This window comes from Oryctolagus cuniculus, chromosome 15 (genome assembly GCF_051225735.1).
Source record: "Oryctolagus cuniculus isolate XC-2025 breed Fujian yellow rabbit chromosome 15, ASM5122573v1, whole genome shotgun sequence".
In the NCBI taxonomy this organism is placed as follows: Eukaryota; Metazoa; Chordata; class Mammalia; order Lagomorpha; family Leporidae; genus Oryctolagus; species Oryctolagus cuniculus.
Genome location: NC_142881.1, coordinates 38,991,464 through 39,007,258, shown reverse-complemented (window position 1 = coordinate 39,007,258; position 15,795 = coordinate 38,991,464). Strand labels below are relative to the sequence as shown.

Genomic DNA, 15,795 nt, shown 5'->3' with positions numbered 1-15,795 from the left:
ACTTTAAGTGGTAGTTTAAATCTTAATGTTATAAATTCCAACACCAGGTAATATTATAAATGATGACCTCAAATTATTAACAATCTCTTGTATATGAACTGTACTGTCTTTATAGAAATCTAGTCTTATTCATCATCTGTTTTTATTTTGTAGTCGTATCCTATGGTATTGCAGTATCGACCAAGAATTGATTTCGGTTAGACCAAGGGGCCTAGATGTCACGGAGATGAATCCTGCACTGTTTGTTTACTCGTCAACAGATTGCACAGAAAATGGTGTGCGGACTAGAGGGAAACAATCAGATTTTCAGCATGCAAATAAGGCCATTGTTCGTCTCAGTTGTCAGTTGCATTCATGTTGTTTCTATTAAAAGCAAACCAAGTGCCATTTTGCTACTGAACCGTCTGCATAAGGTATTTGTGCTGTCTCACAGTGTGCAAGTCATGGTTGAAATCAGGTGTGCAGCCATGAGTCTGACTATTGCTCGCCTCTTCCAAGATCATTCTATTATTTAATTACACTAGCTCAATGGCTCAGTCTTTGTGGTATCGCAGTTTTCACATAGACTATTTTATTAATTCTTGTTCAAATAGAGTACTGTACAAGAAACTAATAATTATATCTTGAAATTATTTTGTATGGAAATATATTTAGAAAAGTGGTTTCTGAACCATCACCCTGTTGTTGGTAAGCTTTTTGTGTAAAAAGTAGTTCATGTGTGTGTGTACAAGTCCTTTTGTGAAGAATTCCAATTATTCTTTAGCATCAGAGCACATCGTAATCGTAGACATCCTCAGTGTCTGTCTTTGTAGTCTACCGATTGCACAAGGAAGGCGCGGCAGCCCTCCCGATGGAGAATCCGTGCGCCATCTGGGACACCTGAAGACAGACTCGCAGCCATTCAACATGGTGGCAGCTGATCACATTTACTAATAAGAAAACTTAGTGTGTAAGTAAAGTCAATATTTGCTAATGCCTTATGCGAAGCAGGTGCTGCTTACTGACACGTCATTGGATAGCCCGTTTTATGTTTGTATCTTTACGTTGTTGCTGTCACTTAATGAGTGCACTGTTTTCTCTGTTTAAGTTGGCCTTAGATGTGTGTCCATGTGGCATGCAGAGGGTTAGGATGACTTTTAATATTAGGATTTTTAGAGCAGATGACATTTGAAATCCATAAAATAGCTAAAGTCTCAAAACAGTCGTAGATCAAAACTGTAAGTTACCTATTGCATTTCCAAACCATACACGTAAAATAGAATAAATGCAACACTGTTGGTCAATAGGCTGATCAGAACTAATGGTTTGAGAGGAATTTTATTTTAGGTCCTGTAGCAGTCAGAGGGAAATGAGATTCTTGCTCTCTACATGAGTTCATTAAGGCCAGAGCTGTGGTAACGTCCTTGATTTTGTGGTTTTGTTCAGTCCTCCCTTCATTTTGGGATTAGTCTGCAGTTCTTGTTACCTTAAATTATATGAGAAACTTCATTTTAAACCTTTCAAAATTCAGTTGTTTTCAGAAAGTTTCTTTGGAAATTGTTTTACTCATTGTTTCAAAACAAAGTTAAACTGGAAAAATTCTTGAAAGTTAGGAAAAACAATTGTTTTAGAAATCTGACATGAGCACAATCTGTGTGTTGAACACATAGTTTTTACTGAATACATGGTACAAATGCTGCATTTCCCAGTAAAATATAAGTTAATGCCTTCTGAATTTTAAAATGCTTCTTAGAAACATTGTGCAGTGCTGAGACATACAAAATGCAGCTCAATCTTTGTGAATGAAACTTCAATTATTTTCTTACATATTTTATTCAAGTCCAAGTCTGTGTTACAGTTTTCTGTTGTTACTGTGACTTTTGTGGGAAAAGGTTATGGCAATATCGCAACTTCATTTTTTTATAATGTGTTCTTGGAAGGACTCACAAGCAGAATTTAGAAAGCAGATTTTCACTAACCCTTTCAGTGGTCGGAAAAAAACCATTACACTCAACCAAAAACTGAATTTACCATCAGGCTACAGAAATTATTTTGCTGTGCCATGAAACCTAGTTCCCAGATATCCCTAAGAAATGTTTTTAATTATTATAAATTTATCACGTCTAGGTCAGTGATTAAGAAGTAGTGCTTTACACATGGAAGTTAATTTAATTAACTCAAAATGGATTAAGAATGCATTTTTAAAACCACAAATGAAATTTGATGTTTTAGCTTCCTGGCAAAAATTTACGGCCAGAAATGAATTTTGTATACAAGATCTCTTTAAATTTGGTCTGTTGCCCAATCCTATGTAATTGTACTATTTTCCTTGGAAATATGTAAGAGACAGTTATGGAATTGAAAATCATTTTATATAAAATTGCTTTCTTTGATGTTAATGTGTTAACATTTTGTTAAAATGCGATGGAGTACATATACGTAAGTGCCAAAACAGGTGAACACCTTCCATTCAGAAGGGCGTCAGTTGCTATTTGAGGCCAAGCACACACATCTGGATGCTCTGAGTCACGTGATACTGCTCCTGAGAGGCACAGGCTGCTGGCGCTGCCCTCTGTGGGTACAGGCCTCTAACTGCTTTCCCATCCAGCAGTTTGTTAGCCCCTAAGTCAGTCTGGAGAATTTTAGGAAAGTATGCAGGCACCCTCGTGGTCAACTTTATAGATTCTGGGTGCTAACAAAGCAAACTATCAGTAACCCATAGGGGTAATCATCAAACTCTGTACAACTGGAGAAGAAAGAAACCTGAAGTTAACTTTTCCTTTCATCTGTTGTTTAAGCAATACATTGAAAAAAACTTACTTCCATAAAAGATTTATCTGTTTTATCTGCCTTAATTATCACTGTAAAAGAATCCAGGAGCCCTAGATGTCAAGAATGCTTGTGGTTTATAAACAGAACTTTATTTGAAGTAATCACAATCAGTTAATAGAGAAGTCAGAATATGGCCCTTTCTCTAGATTAACAAGACAATTTTAAGAAGTTTGGGGAAAAAACCTGAAAGGCTCATTGAGTAGGTGATACTCGGTGGGTCATGTCCTCCAACTGCTTTCATGAGAGTCTGTCATTTCCTCATTCATTGAACAGCTGTCCATTCTCATTGGCCACATTTTATGAAGTTACTGCGTTTTCTCAACTATATTATACACTCAAATATAAGCTAAATTTAAACTGATTCTTAAGGGAAAAAAAGCATTGTATGATATTGTGAACTGTTTAGCTTTATTGAATATCTAAGAGAAAGTGCCTCACTGCTGAAGTGCATTTCTGTTTTAGATTTCTGCATAAATTGAGTTATCTGTACCTGTTTCTTATGAATGGTTTTTCTACTTAAATAGGCGCTTGCAAGTTTCTCTTTTTGAAAGATTTTCTTAAGAACATAGGTATCACCAAAGACATTTTACTGTTAATAACCATATTACAGAAACAGTTTTAACAGTTTGGAAGTTGGAAATTTTTAGTTTGCAATTTAATTTTGTATAGTTAGGCAATAACCTTGATCAATCGCTACAGTATCACCAAAGAAAGGCTTTAAACTGAATTTTCTTGGTGAGCTCAAGCAGATGCAGGTGCTCCCTGCAATAATCAGATCCTACTTCCTTTTATCTGTCATCAGGATGTTAGAAGAGAAAGAGATCACCACAAGAAATAGCCCCCTCTGGGAAAAAAGGGGGAAATACTTTGAAAAGAAAATTGAGATTTTTAAATCATAACTCAAGAAGCTCTTTGTTCCACACAGAGTAGTGTAAATTAAAATTACACTTCTTTAGCTCGTGGGTTCTTAGTCGTGAGAGAACGTTCACTAAAGACACACTTTGGGAAAAGTGCTGACATGCTTACTTGTATAGAACACAATACATTCTATTGGACTTACATAAGTAAGTGCTTTTTCTGTATTCAAAAGCTAAATTTTCATTAGGGCTTATTTTTCCCCCCTGTAAAGCAACTCTATCTCGTTTCTCAGCAGTTACTGTGCTGTTAGTACAATTTAGATACAGCCCAGTTCAGCAGACTGGGTTCCAGAACAAAGAGCACGTGTGCCCAGCTAACGTGGGGAACCGTTGTACCACCTCTCCTTGGGAGCTCACGCTGTGGGCACCTTAGAGGCCACACAGCGTCTTCCCGATGGGTAACTGGGCAAACCTCGCTGCACAGGATAAAGATGGCTGCCCACTCAGAAATACACTCTGCCTGCCATGCGGAATTTCCCAGCAAGCTAAGATTTATGCCAGTGACGTTGGCTGCTCGCAAAAACTCCTCAAGTGACTGACTTTGCCATAACTGATTTCCTGGATGAGAAAGGCAAAAGCGTGAGATGCCACTATTACTTAGTGATAGATAGCCCTAGACTTGAGAGTGACAGAGATTGTAACACAGGCAAGAACTGGTTTGTGAAGAGTAGTGAACACGTGAGAGATGAAGAGGGTAACCAACAGTTACTGGATTTACATTAGAGTGCTGACAGAAACATCGGATTGCAAAGTCATTAAAACCAACAAGCAAATATAAACTACAGGGTTTTCATAGTTGTTTTTTTTTTTTTTAAGCAGTGGCATTTTTCTGGTAATTTAGAAGTGATTCTCTGCCAAGGTCATACGGTTTTCACAAACAGTTTGTTTCCCATCCTTATACTTTCAAGTAGAATTAAAATGCTTGAGCACTACCTTTTCAGAAACCTATACAACTTGCCCAGCCCACTCACAGGTCTCTAAACCAGAAGCACCAGCCCCCCGTGTCTATGAGTCACAAGGCTGCATTTTTCTCATCTTTACATTTAGAATCAAGTAAAGCAGACCACGTGGAGGCTTCAGCAAGTTCATGGAAAACGGCACTCAAAGGTAGCTGCCAATATCCCATGAGCTTGTTCTATCTCCCCTCCCCGTATATTGAATACTGGGTCTGGTGTTCTTCCATCTTGTAGTGCTTCATGAAGAAAGAAACCGGTGTGAGTGCAGGCGGAGTATTTCTGGTGGCAGATAGTGAAGAGATTAACGTACTTATCCCTCCACTTCGCATCAGTCCCCTGGAGTGGGAGCTCCTGCACATCAAAAATGTATGGCATCAGCCTAGCTTTGTCCGGGGTCAGCTTTTTTGCTGTATTTCTTAGAAGGGGAGTGGGGGCTCAAGTGTCCTTACAAAGCTGTGGTCCAGGACAGGAGCTGGGGTGGGAGGGGGTCGGGGAGTGCCAGGGTTCTGCTGCTTTCCTGAATCGGGTCAATACAACAGCAGTACCAGTTTATCATAAAGTAGCCCTCACAATAAGTACAACTATCACAAAGTATATTGTAAAGTTACGTTGCTGTTTTTCCTTTGAGACACGAAATACTTTAAGCTTTTTGTCAAAAGTGGTAACATCTTAATACAAATAAAAACCTTTTTGTGGTTGTAAGATTTAGCTTATAAATCATTCAAATTGAAGTGAAAGATTTACCAGGTCATTGTTAATGACTTAGTCTATTAAGAATATATGTATTTTTGTAATGGAAAAGCACTTGTAGATATTTAATCAGTCCAAGATATATGTGTTTTGCAGAAATAAAATGCTGCTTAGAGATTCTCTTTAAATATTTTTTATTTTTGTGCTCAAATGTATTTTCTGTTGATCTATGGAATGTTCTGTACAAAGCTGTATGATTGTACTGTTGGGCTAGATACATTTTTTTTAAAAAAAATCTGGACTTAGGCAAGTATATTTGACCATGTTAAAATAGTATCTTTGTTATTAAAAATTTGATTGCATAACTTACTGTTGTCATCTTTACTATTATTAGTAGCTGGAGATTACAACCTCCCTTAAAACTGTCTCCGTTACCTACTACTCCTAGGGCAGATTTCACTGAAACTTTATGAGTGTTTGAGATTGTAAGCATTTTCTAAAGATTCTGCAGCTGTTCAGTTTTAAGATGGCAAACTGCCCCTCAAATAATACTTAAGCCAGGAAGGAAGCTGCAAGCGTGGGGTGCTAGCTGCCAGGGGAGCAGGGCCCCAGCATCTACCTGTTAGGGGCTTGCAGTGTGCTGCTCACCTCCCCTAACTGCCACACCTCCCTCCTCCCCATTGGCCTGGACCGGCCATGACCCCCACATCACACAGCACCACCAAGCACTTGGATGCACAGCTGCACCCCGAATCAGTCATGGGTGGGGGCAGCATCAGAGCCGAGGTCCCCATAGCCCCTCCCTGTCATCACTCGCATGGTGTTGACACAAAGCCAGTTTCTCATTTTCCTCTTCTTCACCAGAAATGAGCTCGAAGTCAGCACGTCCCCACTGGACAGTTCCGGCCTGGGGAGCTGGGGCTGCCTGGGGCCGGGCAGGGTCACCCAACGTTTATGGCCAGGGAGCAGGTGGCTGCCTTGCAGCCTCATTGTGAGGCCAGCCGGCTGGCTCACAACCAGACGGCACTGACTGCGGAGCAGAGGGACAATGAGACATAAAGCAGTGCGGCCCAGCGAGGCTCTTGGAGAAAGCAAAACTTAACAGCTCTTTCCTTTCTCTCTCCTCCCTGCACTATTGTGAATTATTCCAATTAGTATTTCATTCCTTCTCCTGAATTATGCCCCTCCCGCTTTGGGCACGTCCCTGTTCAACCACTCTTCCTCGTCCCTCGTCTCGTTTTCCTGGCCTCTGTTCTCATCGGTTGCCACTGCCTTCTTGTCATTCTGCGTCTGCTTGTCCTACGTTCCCCTCACTCTGTTCACTTCCCTTCCATTCCCTTCTCTTCCAGGCCTGCTGCTTCTGAGCTTTGGGTCTTCGGCCCTCCCTCAGGGGTTCCTTCTTTTACCCTGCTGTCCCCTCTGTAAGTCAGAGCCCCACGCGCTCCACACCCCCCAGAGGGAGAGGGGAACGGCCAAGCCCCTGGGGAGCAGCTGGGCCTGGTGCCCCACAGCAGGGACACCCCCAGCCTCGAGGCTGACCTCTCCGATCAGGCCCAGAGGACCTATGTGGTAACTGCTTCTCGCAGACCCCGTAACAAAATACCACAGGCTGGCAGCTCACACCACCCAGAGGGACCCCCCCCCTTCCATTCCAGAGGCTGCCTAGCCAAGATGGAGGTGTTGTGGGCTTGGTGTCCCCCAAGGCGTCTCTCAGATTGTCAGCAGCTGTCTTTCCCCTGTGTGTGCACAGCCTCTCCTCTGGCACAGGAGCCCCTGGGCTGTCTTCCTTTCCTTCGAAGGTCACTGTCAGAGCAGATTAGGCTCCTGCCCTTCTAAGTTCTGTTATCCTTAATTAACCTCTCTGAAGGTCCTATCCCCAAAGAATAGCATGTTCTAAGGGACTAGGACTTGAGCGTGCAGCCTGGGGTAGGACACCCCAGAGACCTGGGTTCAAATGCAGAGCCATTGTGTTGTGCACCTGGACAAGGTATTGAACCTGAACCTCAGTTTCTGCCTATCTAAGGCAGGAATAATCATGATGTGACCCAAAGGCTTGTGGGAAATGAAGCACAAGGCTTGGGCAGAGGGCCGCAGCCATTTGCAGTGTCTGCTCATCTGTAGATTGCAACCTTTGGTCCTGTTGGCGTTCTGTCCTTGGTTTGCTTCCAGAACTGAAACGCTGCCAGGTAACTGAAGTCCTGCTCACGACAGCTCCTCCAATCACGGCTGGTTCAGAAAAGTCATTTCCACTGAGTTTGCCAACAGAAAGGACCTGGCACAGGGTCTAGAACAGACCAAGTCTTCTGCAGACACCTTCCCTTTTCCTCACTCCCATTTCATCAGCAGAGACCGATGAGGTGGGAACTGTTAGCCCGATTCCAAGGACGTGAAAGCAAAGCTGAAAACTCCAATAATCACCTAGCACATACCTGGGAACTTCAAGAATTAAAAGTTGATTTCAGTGCAAAAAACCCTTGGAATCCATGCCCAGTTTTCTCATAACATGCATTTTGTGTGACTTTTGGAATCCCTCAACTTTGGGTCTCCACCAAGGTCTCCTTTTTTCCAAGGGTGGTCCTGCTTTCCAGGGGGCACTGGCTCTTTAGGGCTGAGAACTGTGACAGCCTCAGGAGACTGAACTCAGGCCCTCCTGGCTGTCCCGGATGGATAACAAAGAGCACAGATACTGGGAAGCTAGCCTGGGCCCAAGACGCCATACCACGGATGCCCACGTGGCCAGCCCATGACTTCCAGCACCCACTCCATCCATCCCAGGCACCAGGCTAGGCTGTGGTGATCTGGTGGTACTCAAAACAGATTCCACCTGTCTGTTCATAGGGCTTATAGCAGGAGGGACAGCCCTTTGAGAAGATCACATCCCAACGGAGACCCCAACTGAGAGGTTAACGAGCCAACCAGGCAGAGAGTAGGGGAAAGAGAACTCCTGAAGACAAGTGATGACAGCAAGAGCTCAGGGCAGCCCAGCAGCCTGTAGATAAGCCAGTGGGGCCAGAGAGAAGCAGCAGGCAGATGAGTGACAGGAGAGGACCTGGAGAAGGCAGGGCCAGGCACATAGATGACTTCAGGCCATGCTTAAAGCACATAAACAGGAAGATTTTTAAACAGAGGACAGACTTCAGCTTATCTCTGCTTTTAAATGATCACTCTAGGAGCTTGGTGGGACAATAGACTGGCAGCAGATAGGGGCGAAGACAGAGGAACCTGGGCGTGGTGCTCCAGGCAAGAAAGTGACAGGAGGGGTCCAGAGCAGTGGGGGTGGCACTCAACGCCAGTGGGGACAAGTGGCCTTCTTTGCCCATCTCGCCTCAACCCAGTGTGCCCTAAGTTAACAAGCTAACCTTAGTTATTACGTCTCAGTGGGGGATGAGAGGAGGGCAGACAGAGAACAAGAAAGGAGCAGTGGGAGTCAGGTTCCTGCCACCACCACCACCATCACCACTCCCCCCCACACACCAGGAAACCTGGAGATGGCAGGTGCAATGGGCGGGGTGGGGGGGTTCTGGCTGAAGTGGGTGGGAGAAGGAGCCCTGGAAAGCCGTCTCTGCCCACCCTGTCCCGAGCTCCCCATGGAACCAGCAGCACTGCCAAGCCCCTGTCCTTGCCCTGCTGAGCCCCTGCTCATTCCTCGAGGCCCAGTCACCCCCAGGTCACCCTGCTCACTGCCGCCACCCCCTCCCTCCCTCCCCAGAGGTGATCAGTCCTCACTGCCTGCTCTCTCTGCAGCCACGTGCCCATCTCTGCTCTGTCACAGGCACTGCACACACACAGCCCTGGATTCCAGTTTGGTTCCACCACTGATAAGCTGAAGGACTAGTAAATTTTTATTTTTATTTTATTTTATTTAATGAACATAAATTTCCAAAGTACAGCTTATGGATTACAATAGCTTCCCCCCCATAACTTCCCTCCCACCCACAACACTCCCCTCTCCCACTCCCTTTCCCCTCCCATTCACATCAAGATTAATTTTCAATTATCTTTATATACAGAATATCAATTTAGCATATATTAAGTAAAGATCAACAGTTTGCACCCACACAGAAACACAAAGTGTAAAATACTATTTGAGTACTAGTTATAGCATTAAACACCTAAGAGTAATTGTGTATTAATTAGAGTTCAACCAATAGTTTTAAGTAGAACATAAAAAATACTAAAAGGGCAAAGTATTAAGTTCTTTTTTTTTCTTTTTTTGTTTGTTATATAGTTATTTTTTTATTTAATATTTGTGAATTTACAAAGTGCAACTTTTGTATTGTTGTGGCTCCCCCCACCACCTCCCTCCCTCCCGTGGCCCTCCCCTCTCCCACTCCCTCTCCCATCCTGCCCTTCATCAAGTTTCATTTTCAATTACCTTCATATACTGAAGATCAACTTAGTATACACTAAGCAAGGATTTCAACAGGCTGCACTCACACAACCGCACCAAGTATAGGGTATTGTTCGACTAGTAGTGTTGTTTTTAAGTTTCATAATAAAACACATTAAGGACAGAGATCCTACGTGGGGAGCATGTACTCAGTGACTCCCGTTGTTGATTTAACAGTTGGCACTCTTATTTATGACATCAGCAATCACCCAAGACTCTTGATATGAGCTGTCTAGGCTATGGAAGCCCCTTGAGTTCACCGACTCTGAACTTGTTTAGGACTAGTAAATTTCGTTGTCTGTCCTCCATGACCAGGGAGATGCTAATTTATATAAATGCAATGTTAAATAACAAGAATTCCTGAGATGTCGTCAAAGCACCTAACATTTCATGCATGCCCCCATGCCTTCCTGCCACTGGATGAAAGCTGCATCAGCCCCTTCCCCAGCGTGCTCTGCATCACCAAGCAGTGTCTTCAGAAGCTACAGTGTCCAGTTCAGTCTACTCATCCACGCTTCACCCATCACCAGGTAGCACACCCTCCCTGCTGCTGGCCAGAGCCCAATACCAGGTCCCTGCACTCCCACAAATGGGACATGGTCCATTCCCTCCCTCTCCTCCCTTCCTGGACTTGGTGCCTACTGGGGAAGGGCTACAAATGGGCTCAGCAGAGCAGGTTGTGAGCCAGCCCCAAACACCTGTGCCTGACCCTCTCCCTCAGTAACCCGTCCTTTGGAGGGGTCCCTCCTCGACCCCTCAGTGGCCACTCACCTTGCCCAAGGCCTCCAATTCTGTTTCCCATAGCCTTCACCCCCTATGGCAGAGCTACAACCCACAGCCTCCTCTTGCAGGGACTTGCTCTGCCCTCAGGCAGCCATCTGGGGCAGGACCTCTTTTATCCAGCTCCTGGCTGCTGTACCTACTGCAGGTCCCCCATGTGGCCACCAACAATCAAGCAACTTTGGCAAAGATAAGCCTGGGCTTCTGCTCAGCATAGCTTCTGCTCAGGGTGCACCCTTCCTGCCCCGATGCCTCCCACCTACAGGCACAGCCTGTGACCTGCGGATTCCTGTGGGTTTGTCACCCACAGGCCACATGTGCCACTCCTGCTGTTACTTGTATTAAGCTTTCCTGTGGGTGCTGTTGAAGCCCAGGCCTGCCAGACTCGGGGGGGGGGGGGGCAGGTTGAGGAATGGTATCCACAGCCCAGCTCACTCCACACACAGGCTGTGCAGAAACCCATCCTGCTTAGTTCCTGCGTGTTTCCTTGAAAACTGGAAGGCTGTCCTCTCAGCCCACCAGGCAACCAGAACCTGTAGGCATTTTATTCCCACTATGAGCCGATGCTTCCTCCACCACCACGAGCAGGGGAACCAAGGGTGTCCTGGCTCCCAAGAAAACATGATTTTCTATGGTCACCTTGTACAGAGGCGAGATGATGCACTGCCCTTCAGCCAGCCATCAGCTTCTGATGGCCAAAGCAGGTAAAAAGATGATGCCCTTGTGCACTGCATTGCAGCGAGTGGGCCGCCCTGAGGCCCCAGTGCCAGCCCAGGCCAGACTTTCTCAAATCAGCAGGCTCTGCCAGCCAAGAACTGGACTCAGAGGAAGGAACAGGAAACCCCCTGTCACTTGCTGATGTCCAAGACCACTGATGACCCTCGGGTACTCTGAGCAAGATCGCAGTGCCACCTGTCCCCACCCCCACCCCCCAGGACTGAGAAGGAAGTGAGAATAAGCAGAATGAACATATGGGATCTAAACACAGTGTGGGCACCCCTGTTGTGGGTTGGTCAGCGCCCCCTACAGGCAACAAGTAGCCTTCCTTTCTCAAGCTCCCGCCATGGGACAGCTGGGACGTTGAGGCTGTGCTAGGAAGTGTTCCTATTTGGAGCTGATGAAGAAGTGAGATGGAGGCAGCCCGAGGAAGGTTGGCTTGTCCTCGCTGTTAAAGAGAAGCTCACTCAAGAGTGGCTCGGAGCTGCCACGCGAGGCAGCCCCAGGGCTCTGGGCTACATGGCATAGGGATGGGGTAAGCAGCAAGGCTGCGGGAGGTCAACCAAGGAGGGCTTCATCCCCAGTCTGGGCACTCGCCAGCTATGTGAACGTGGTCAGGCACCTCCCCTTCTGGTCACTGCTTGGCTCCCTCCCTTGGACTTGTCACTTCATCGCTCGTTCAGTTGCCTGGCTGGACTGCAGGCGCCCAAGTGCACAGGCCAGTGGGCGGTGCTCAGCCTCTGCCCTAGCACACTATCATGTAATGTGGGTGAAGGTGAAATGTTTAAGAGAAAGTTAGTTTAGAAGAGTAAGTCTTATAAAGCAGAAACAGTTGTGACCGAATTTCATTTAGAGCAGAGAATTTATAGAAAATGAAGCGTGTGATTTGAGGGGAGGACAAAGAGCAACGTTCACTTTCAGCTGTGTTGCTATGTGGTTGAAACGGTTTCAACAATCAAGAAATAGGTTTCAGACTCCAAGATGGCCCAATACTCGTGCCCCGCATCCACTGTGGCCTCCACAGAGAAGAACAAAAACAAACCAGTAACTGCATCTCCAGGCGAGTGCCTGAGAGCGAGCGAGAGGGGGGGCCCAGCTGGCAGATGCACGGGGCCTCGAGAGGGGCAGACCGAGAGGGCAGCAGGGAGGGAAACGGGAGGGAATGTGCATCTGCTTGCTCCTCGCAGCTCTCGCCTCTACTCTGCTCAACTACGCATGGGCTTTTTGCTTTTCACTTATTGAGCTCTTTACTAAGTGGAGCATTAAGCCGTTGACTATAATGTAAATTAAAAATATGTTATCTCAAAAATAAGAAAGGCTGAAAGGGAGGAAAAGAGGGAAGAGGAGAGAAAGGGAAGAAAAATTCTTAGAATTGTACCTATGAATTACATTAAATCTGTTCTCTTTATATAAAAAATAATTAAAACTGGGAGAAAAACAATTTTAGGTAATGAAGAACTCAATAAATCAAATAAATACAGTTGAAAGTCTCAACAACAGACTAGATCACAAAGAAGACAGACTATCTTATCTTGAAGATGGGTTGTTTGAAATATCCCAGTCAGGCAAGAAACACTCATGAGAAAGAACGAAGACAGCCTCGAAGACCCTAGGACAGCACTAAAGTAATATTAGAGTTCGGGTGTTCCTGAAAAGGCAGAGAGCAGTAAAGGCATAGAAAATCTAATTAAATCATTACTGAATACTTCCCCAATCTCAGGAACAATGTGGATATCCAGTTACAGGAGGCTCCTGGGACCCCAAATATGTATGACCAGGAACAGCTCCTCACCATGACACACCATAGTCACACTTCCAAAGTACTACATAAAGAGAATTCTAAAAATTCTAAGAGAAAAGCATCAAGTCACATTTAAGGCTAGGAAGAAATCAATATATTCCATGCTCTGAAAGAAAAATACTGCTTACCAAGAATACTATATCCAGCAGAACTATCCTTCATGAATGAAATAGAAATAGACTTTCCAAGACAAGCAAACATTGAGGAAACCAATCACCACCAGACCAGCCTTACAGAAGATGTTTGAGGGAGTCTTACATCCACCAGCAAAAGAAAGAGCTTCCACTGTGAACACACATCAAAGCATAAAACCCACTACAAGAGCAGGTATGTCAGAGAGATCGAACATCAAAGCTCATCATTAGAGCAAACCACAAAGATGAACATCAAGAGAGGAAGAAAAGAACAAAGATTTGGAAAATAAACAGAATTTCTTTTAAATGACAAGACTAAGTCTTTACCAGGCAATAATAACCTTGAATGTAAACTTTGGGGTGGGTGCGAATTCCCAAAAAAATAAGGATACAGACTAGCTAAATGAATTCTAAAAGACAAAAAACAGGACCCAGTGATGTGCTACCTATAAGAAACTTCATCAGTGAAGGCACACACAGGCTGAAAGTGAAAGAATGGAATGATAGCCCATGCAAATGGAAACCAACAGAGAGTGAAGTAGTTCAGTTATATCAAAGTAGGATTTAGGCAAAAATTATACAAGGAGACAAAGGAGGGGGGGACAACGACTAAGCTGCCACTTGGGACACTGGCATCGCATGTCACACTGCCCAGTTCCAGTCCAGCTCCTTTGCTTCCAATCCAGTTTCCTGCTAATGCACAAGGAAGTATCAGATAACCGTTCTCAAGTCCCTGGGTTCCTGTCACCTGTGTAGGAGACCCTGATTGAGTTTGGGGCTCCTGGGTTTGGCCTGACCCAGCCCTGGCTGTTGCAGGCATCTGGGCAATGAATCAGTAGATGGAAGAGCTCTGTCTCTCTGCCTTTCCAATAAAAGGAAGATAAATTCATTTTTTTAAAGAGATAAAGTCAGTACATAATGATCAATTCAACAAGAAGATAGAATAGACATAAATAGATGTGGAGACAGTAGGCCTGAAGAGAGACAGGCTCCAGTACAACAGTAGCAGGGAACTTCAACACAATAGTCTCTCCAAGGAGAGATCATATCAACAAAGAAAACAGAGTTAAACCATACTACAGCCCCAATGTACCCAACAGACATTTACTCAACATTTCATCCAGCAGCTGCAGAACACACATTCTTTTCACCAACCCATGGAACGTTCTCCAGGAGAGACCATAAATGAGGCCACCAAGTAGGACTCAGGAAAAAAAAAAATCAGATCATGTGTTCTCACCGCAATGGAATCAAACTAAAAACCAATAGAAGAAATTTTAGGACTTACCAAATACATGGAAACGAACATGCTTCGGAATGAAGCATTTCCACAATGGTCCTTGTAGAAATCAAAAGGGAATTTTAAGACTTCCTTGAAACAAAATGAAATGGAGACACAACATTGAAAAATCTACAGAATTACAGCAAAAGCAGGAAGTTTATAGCAATAAGTGCCTACGTGGAGGGGAAAAAAAAAAAAAAAACAGAGCGAGAGACAAAGATTTCAAATAACCCAGCAATACATCAAGGAGCTAAAAGAACCAAGCACAAAATGAGAAGGAAAGAAATAATAAAAATCAAAATGGAGATACATAAGAAACTAAAAAAATTACAAAAGATGATACTTGGTTTTTCAAACAAACAAAAATTCACAAATCTTAAACTAGATTAAGAATATTAAAGAAAGGGGCTAGCACTGTGGCATAGCGAGTAAAGCCGCCGCCTGCTGTGCCAGTATCCCATATGGGCGCCGGTTCAAGTCCCAGCTGCTCCACTTCCGATCCAGCTCTCTGGGAGAGCAGTGGAGGATGGCCTAAGTCCTTGAGCCTCTGCATCCACGTGGGAGATCCAGACAAAGCTCCTGGCTTCCGATCGGCGCAGCTCCAGCCATTGCAACCAATTGGGGAGCGAAACAGAGGATAGGAGACCTCTCTTTCTCTTTTTCTCTCTCTCTGCCTCTCCTCTCTCTGTGTAACTCTTTCAAATAAATAAATCTTTAAAAAAATATGAGACAACTCAAAATCAGGAATGAAAAATATGTTACAACCGATACCACTGAAATACAAAGGAGCATTAGGAACTACTAGTAACTATTAACAATTATACACCAACCAATTGGAAAACCTACAAGAAATGGGTAAATTTATGGATGCAAGTTACCAAAAAAAATATTGAGCTATTGAAGGCTTTAAAAACCTAAACAGACCAATATTAAGTAATGAAATTGAATCAATAATAAAGTTTCCCAACAAAGAAAAGCCCAGAACTGGATGGCTTCCCTGCTGAGTTCTGCCAAACTTTGAAAAAAATTGGTAGTAAGTCTTCCTTAAAACTACTGCAAACTCAACCTGACAAAAAAAAAAAAAAAAAAAAAAAAAAAAAAAACCACTACTGCAAAAAATTTAAAGGGAGGGGGCCAGCGCCAGCGCTCACTAGGTTAATCCTCCACTTGCGGCGCCAGCATCCCATATGGGCACCGGTTCTAGTCCCAGCTGCTCCTCTTCCAGTCCAGCTCTTTGCTGTGGCCCAGGAAGGCAGTGGAGGATGGCCCAAGTGCTTGGGCCCTACACCTGCACGGGAGACCAGGAGGAAGCACCTG

At 44.5% G+C, this 15,795-nt stretch overlaps 1 protein-coding gene across 4 annotated transcripts in view; it reads left to right on the top strand.

The window, feature by feature from the left end:
- The window catches only part of PCGF5 (polycomb group ring finger 5), a 66,625-nt gene extending 60,886 nt beyond the window's left edge, over window positions 1-5,739 (top strand). For all 4 annotated transcript variants that reach the window (XM_089314781.1, XM_089314780.1, XM_051823407.3 and 1 more), the window contains one exon: window positions 154-5,739. In XM_089314781.1, the coding sequence (XP_089170907.1) occupies window positions 154-201 (48 nt within the window). In that variant the 3' untranslated portion in view covers window positions 202-5,739. The remainder of the gene's footprint in view (window positions 1-153) is intronic.
- Window positions 5,740-15,795: the final 10,056 nt, after the last annotated feature.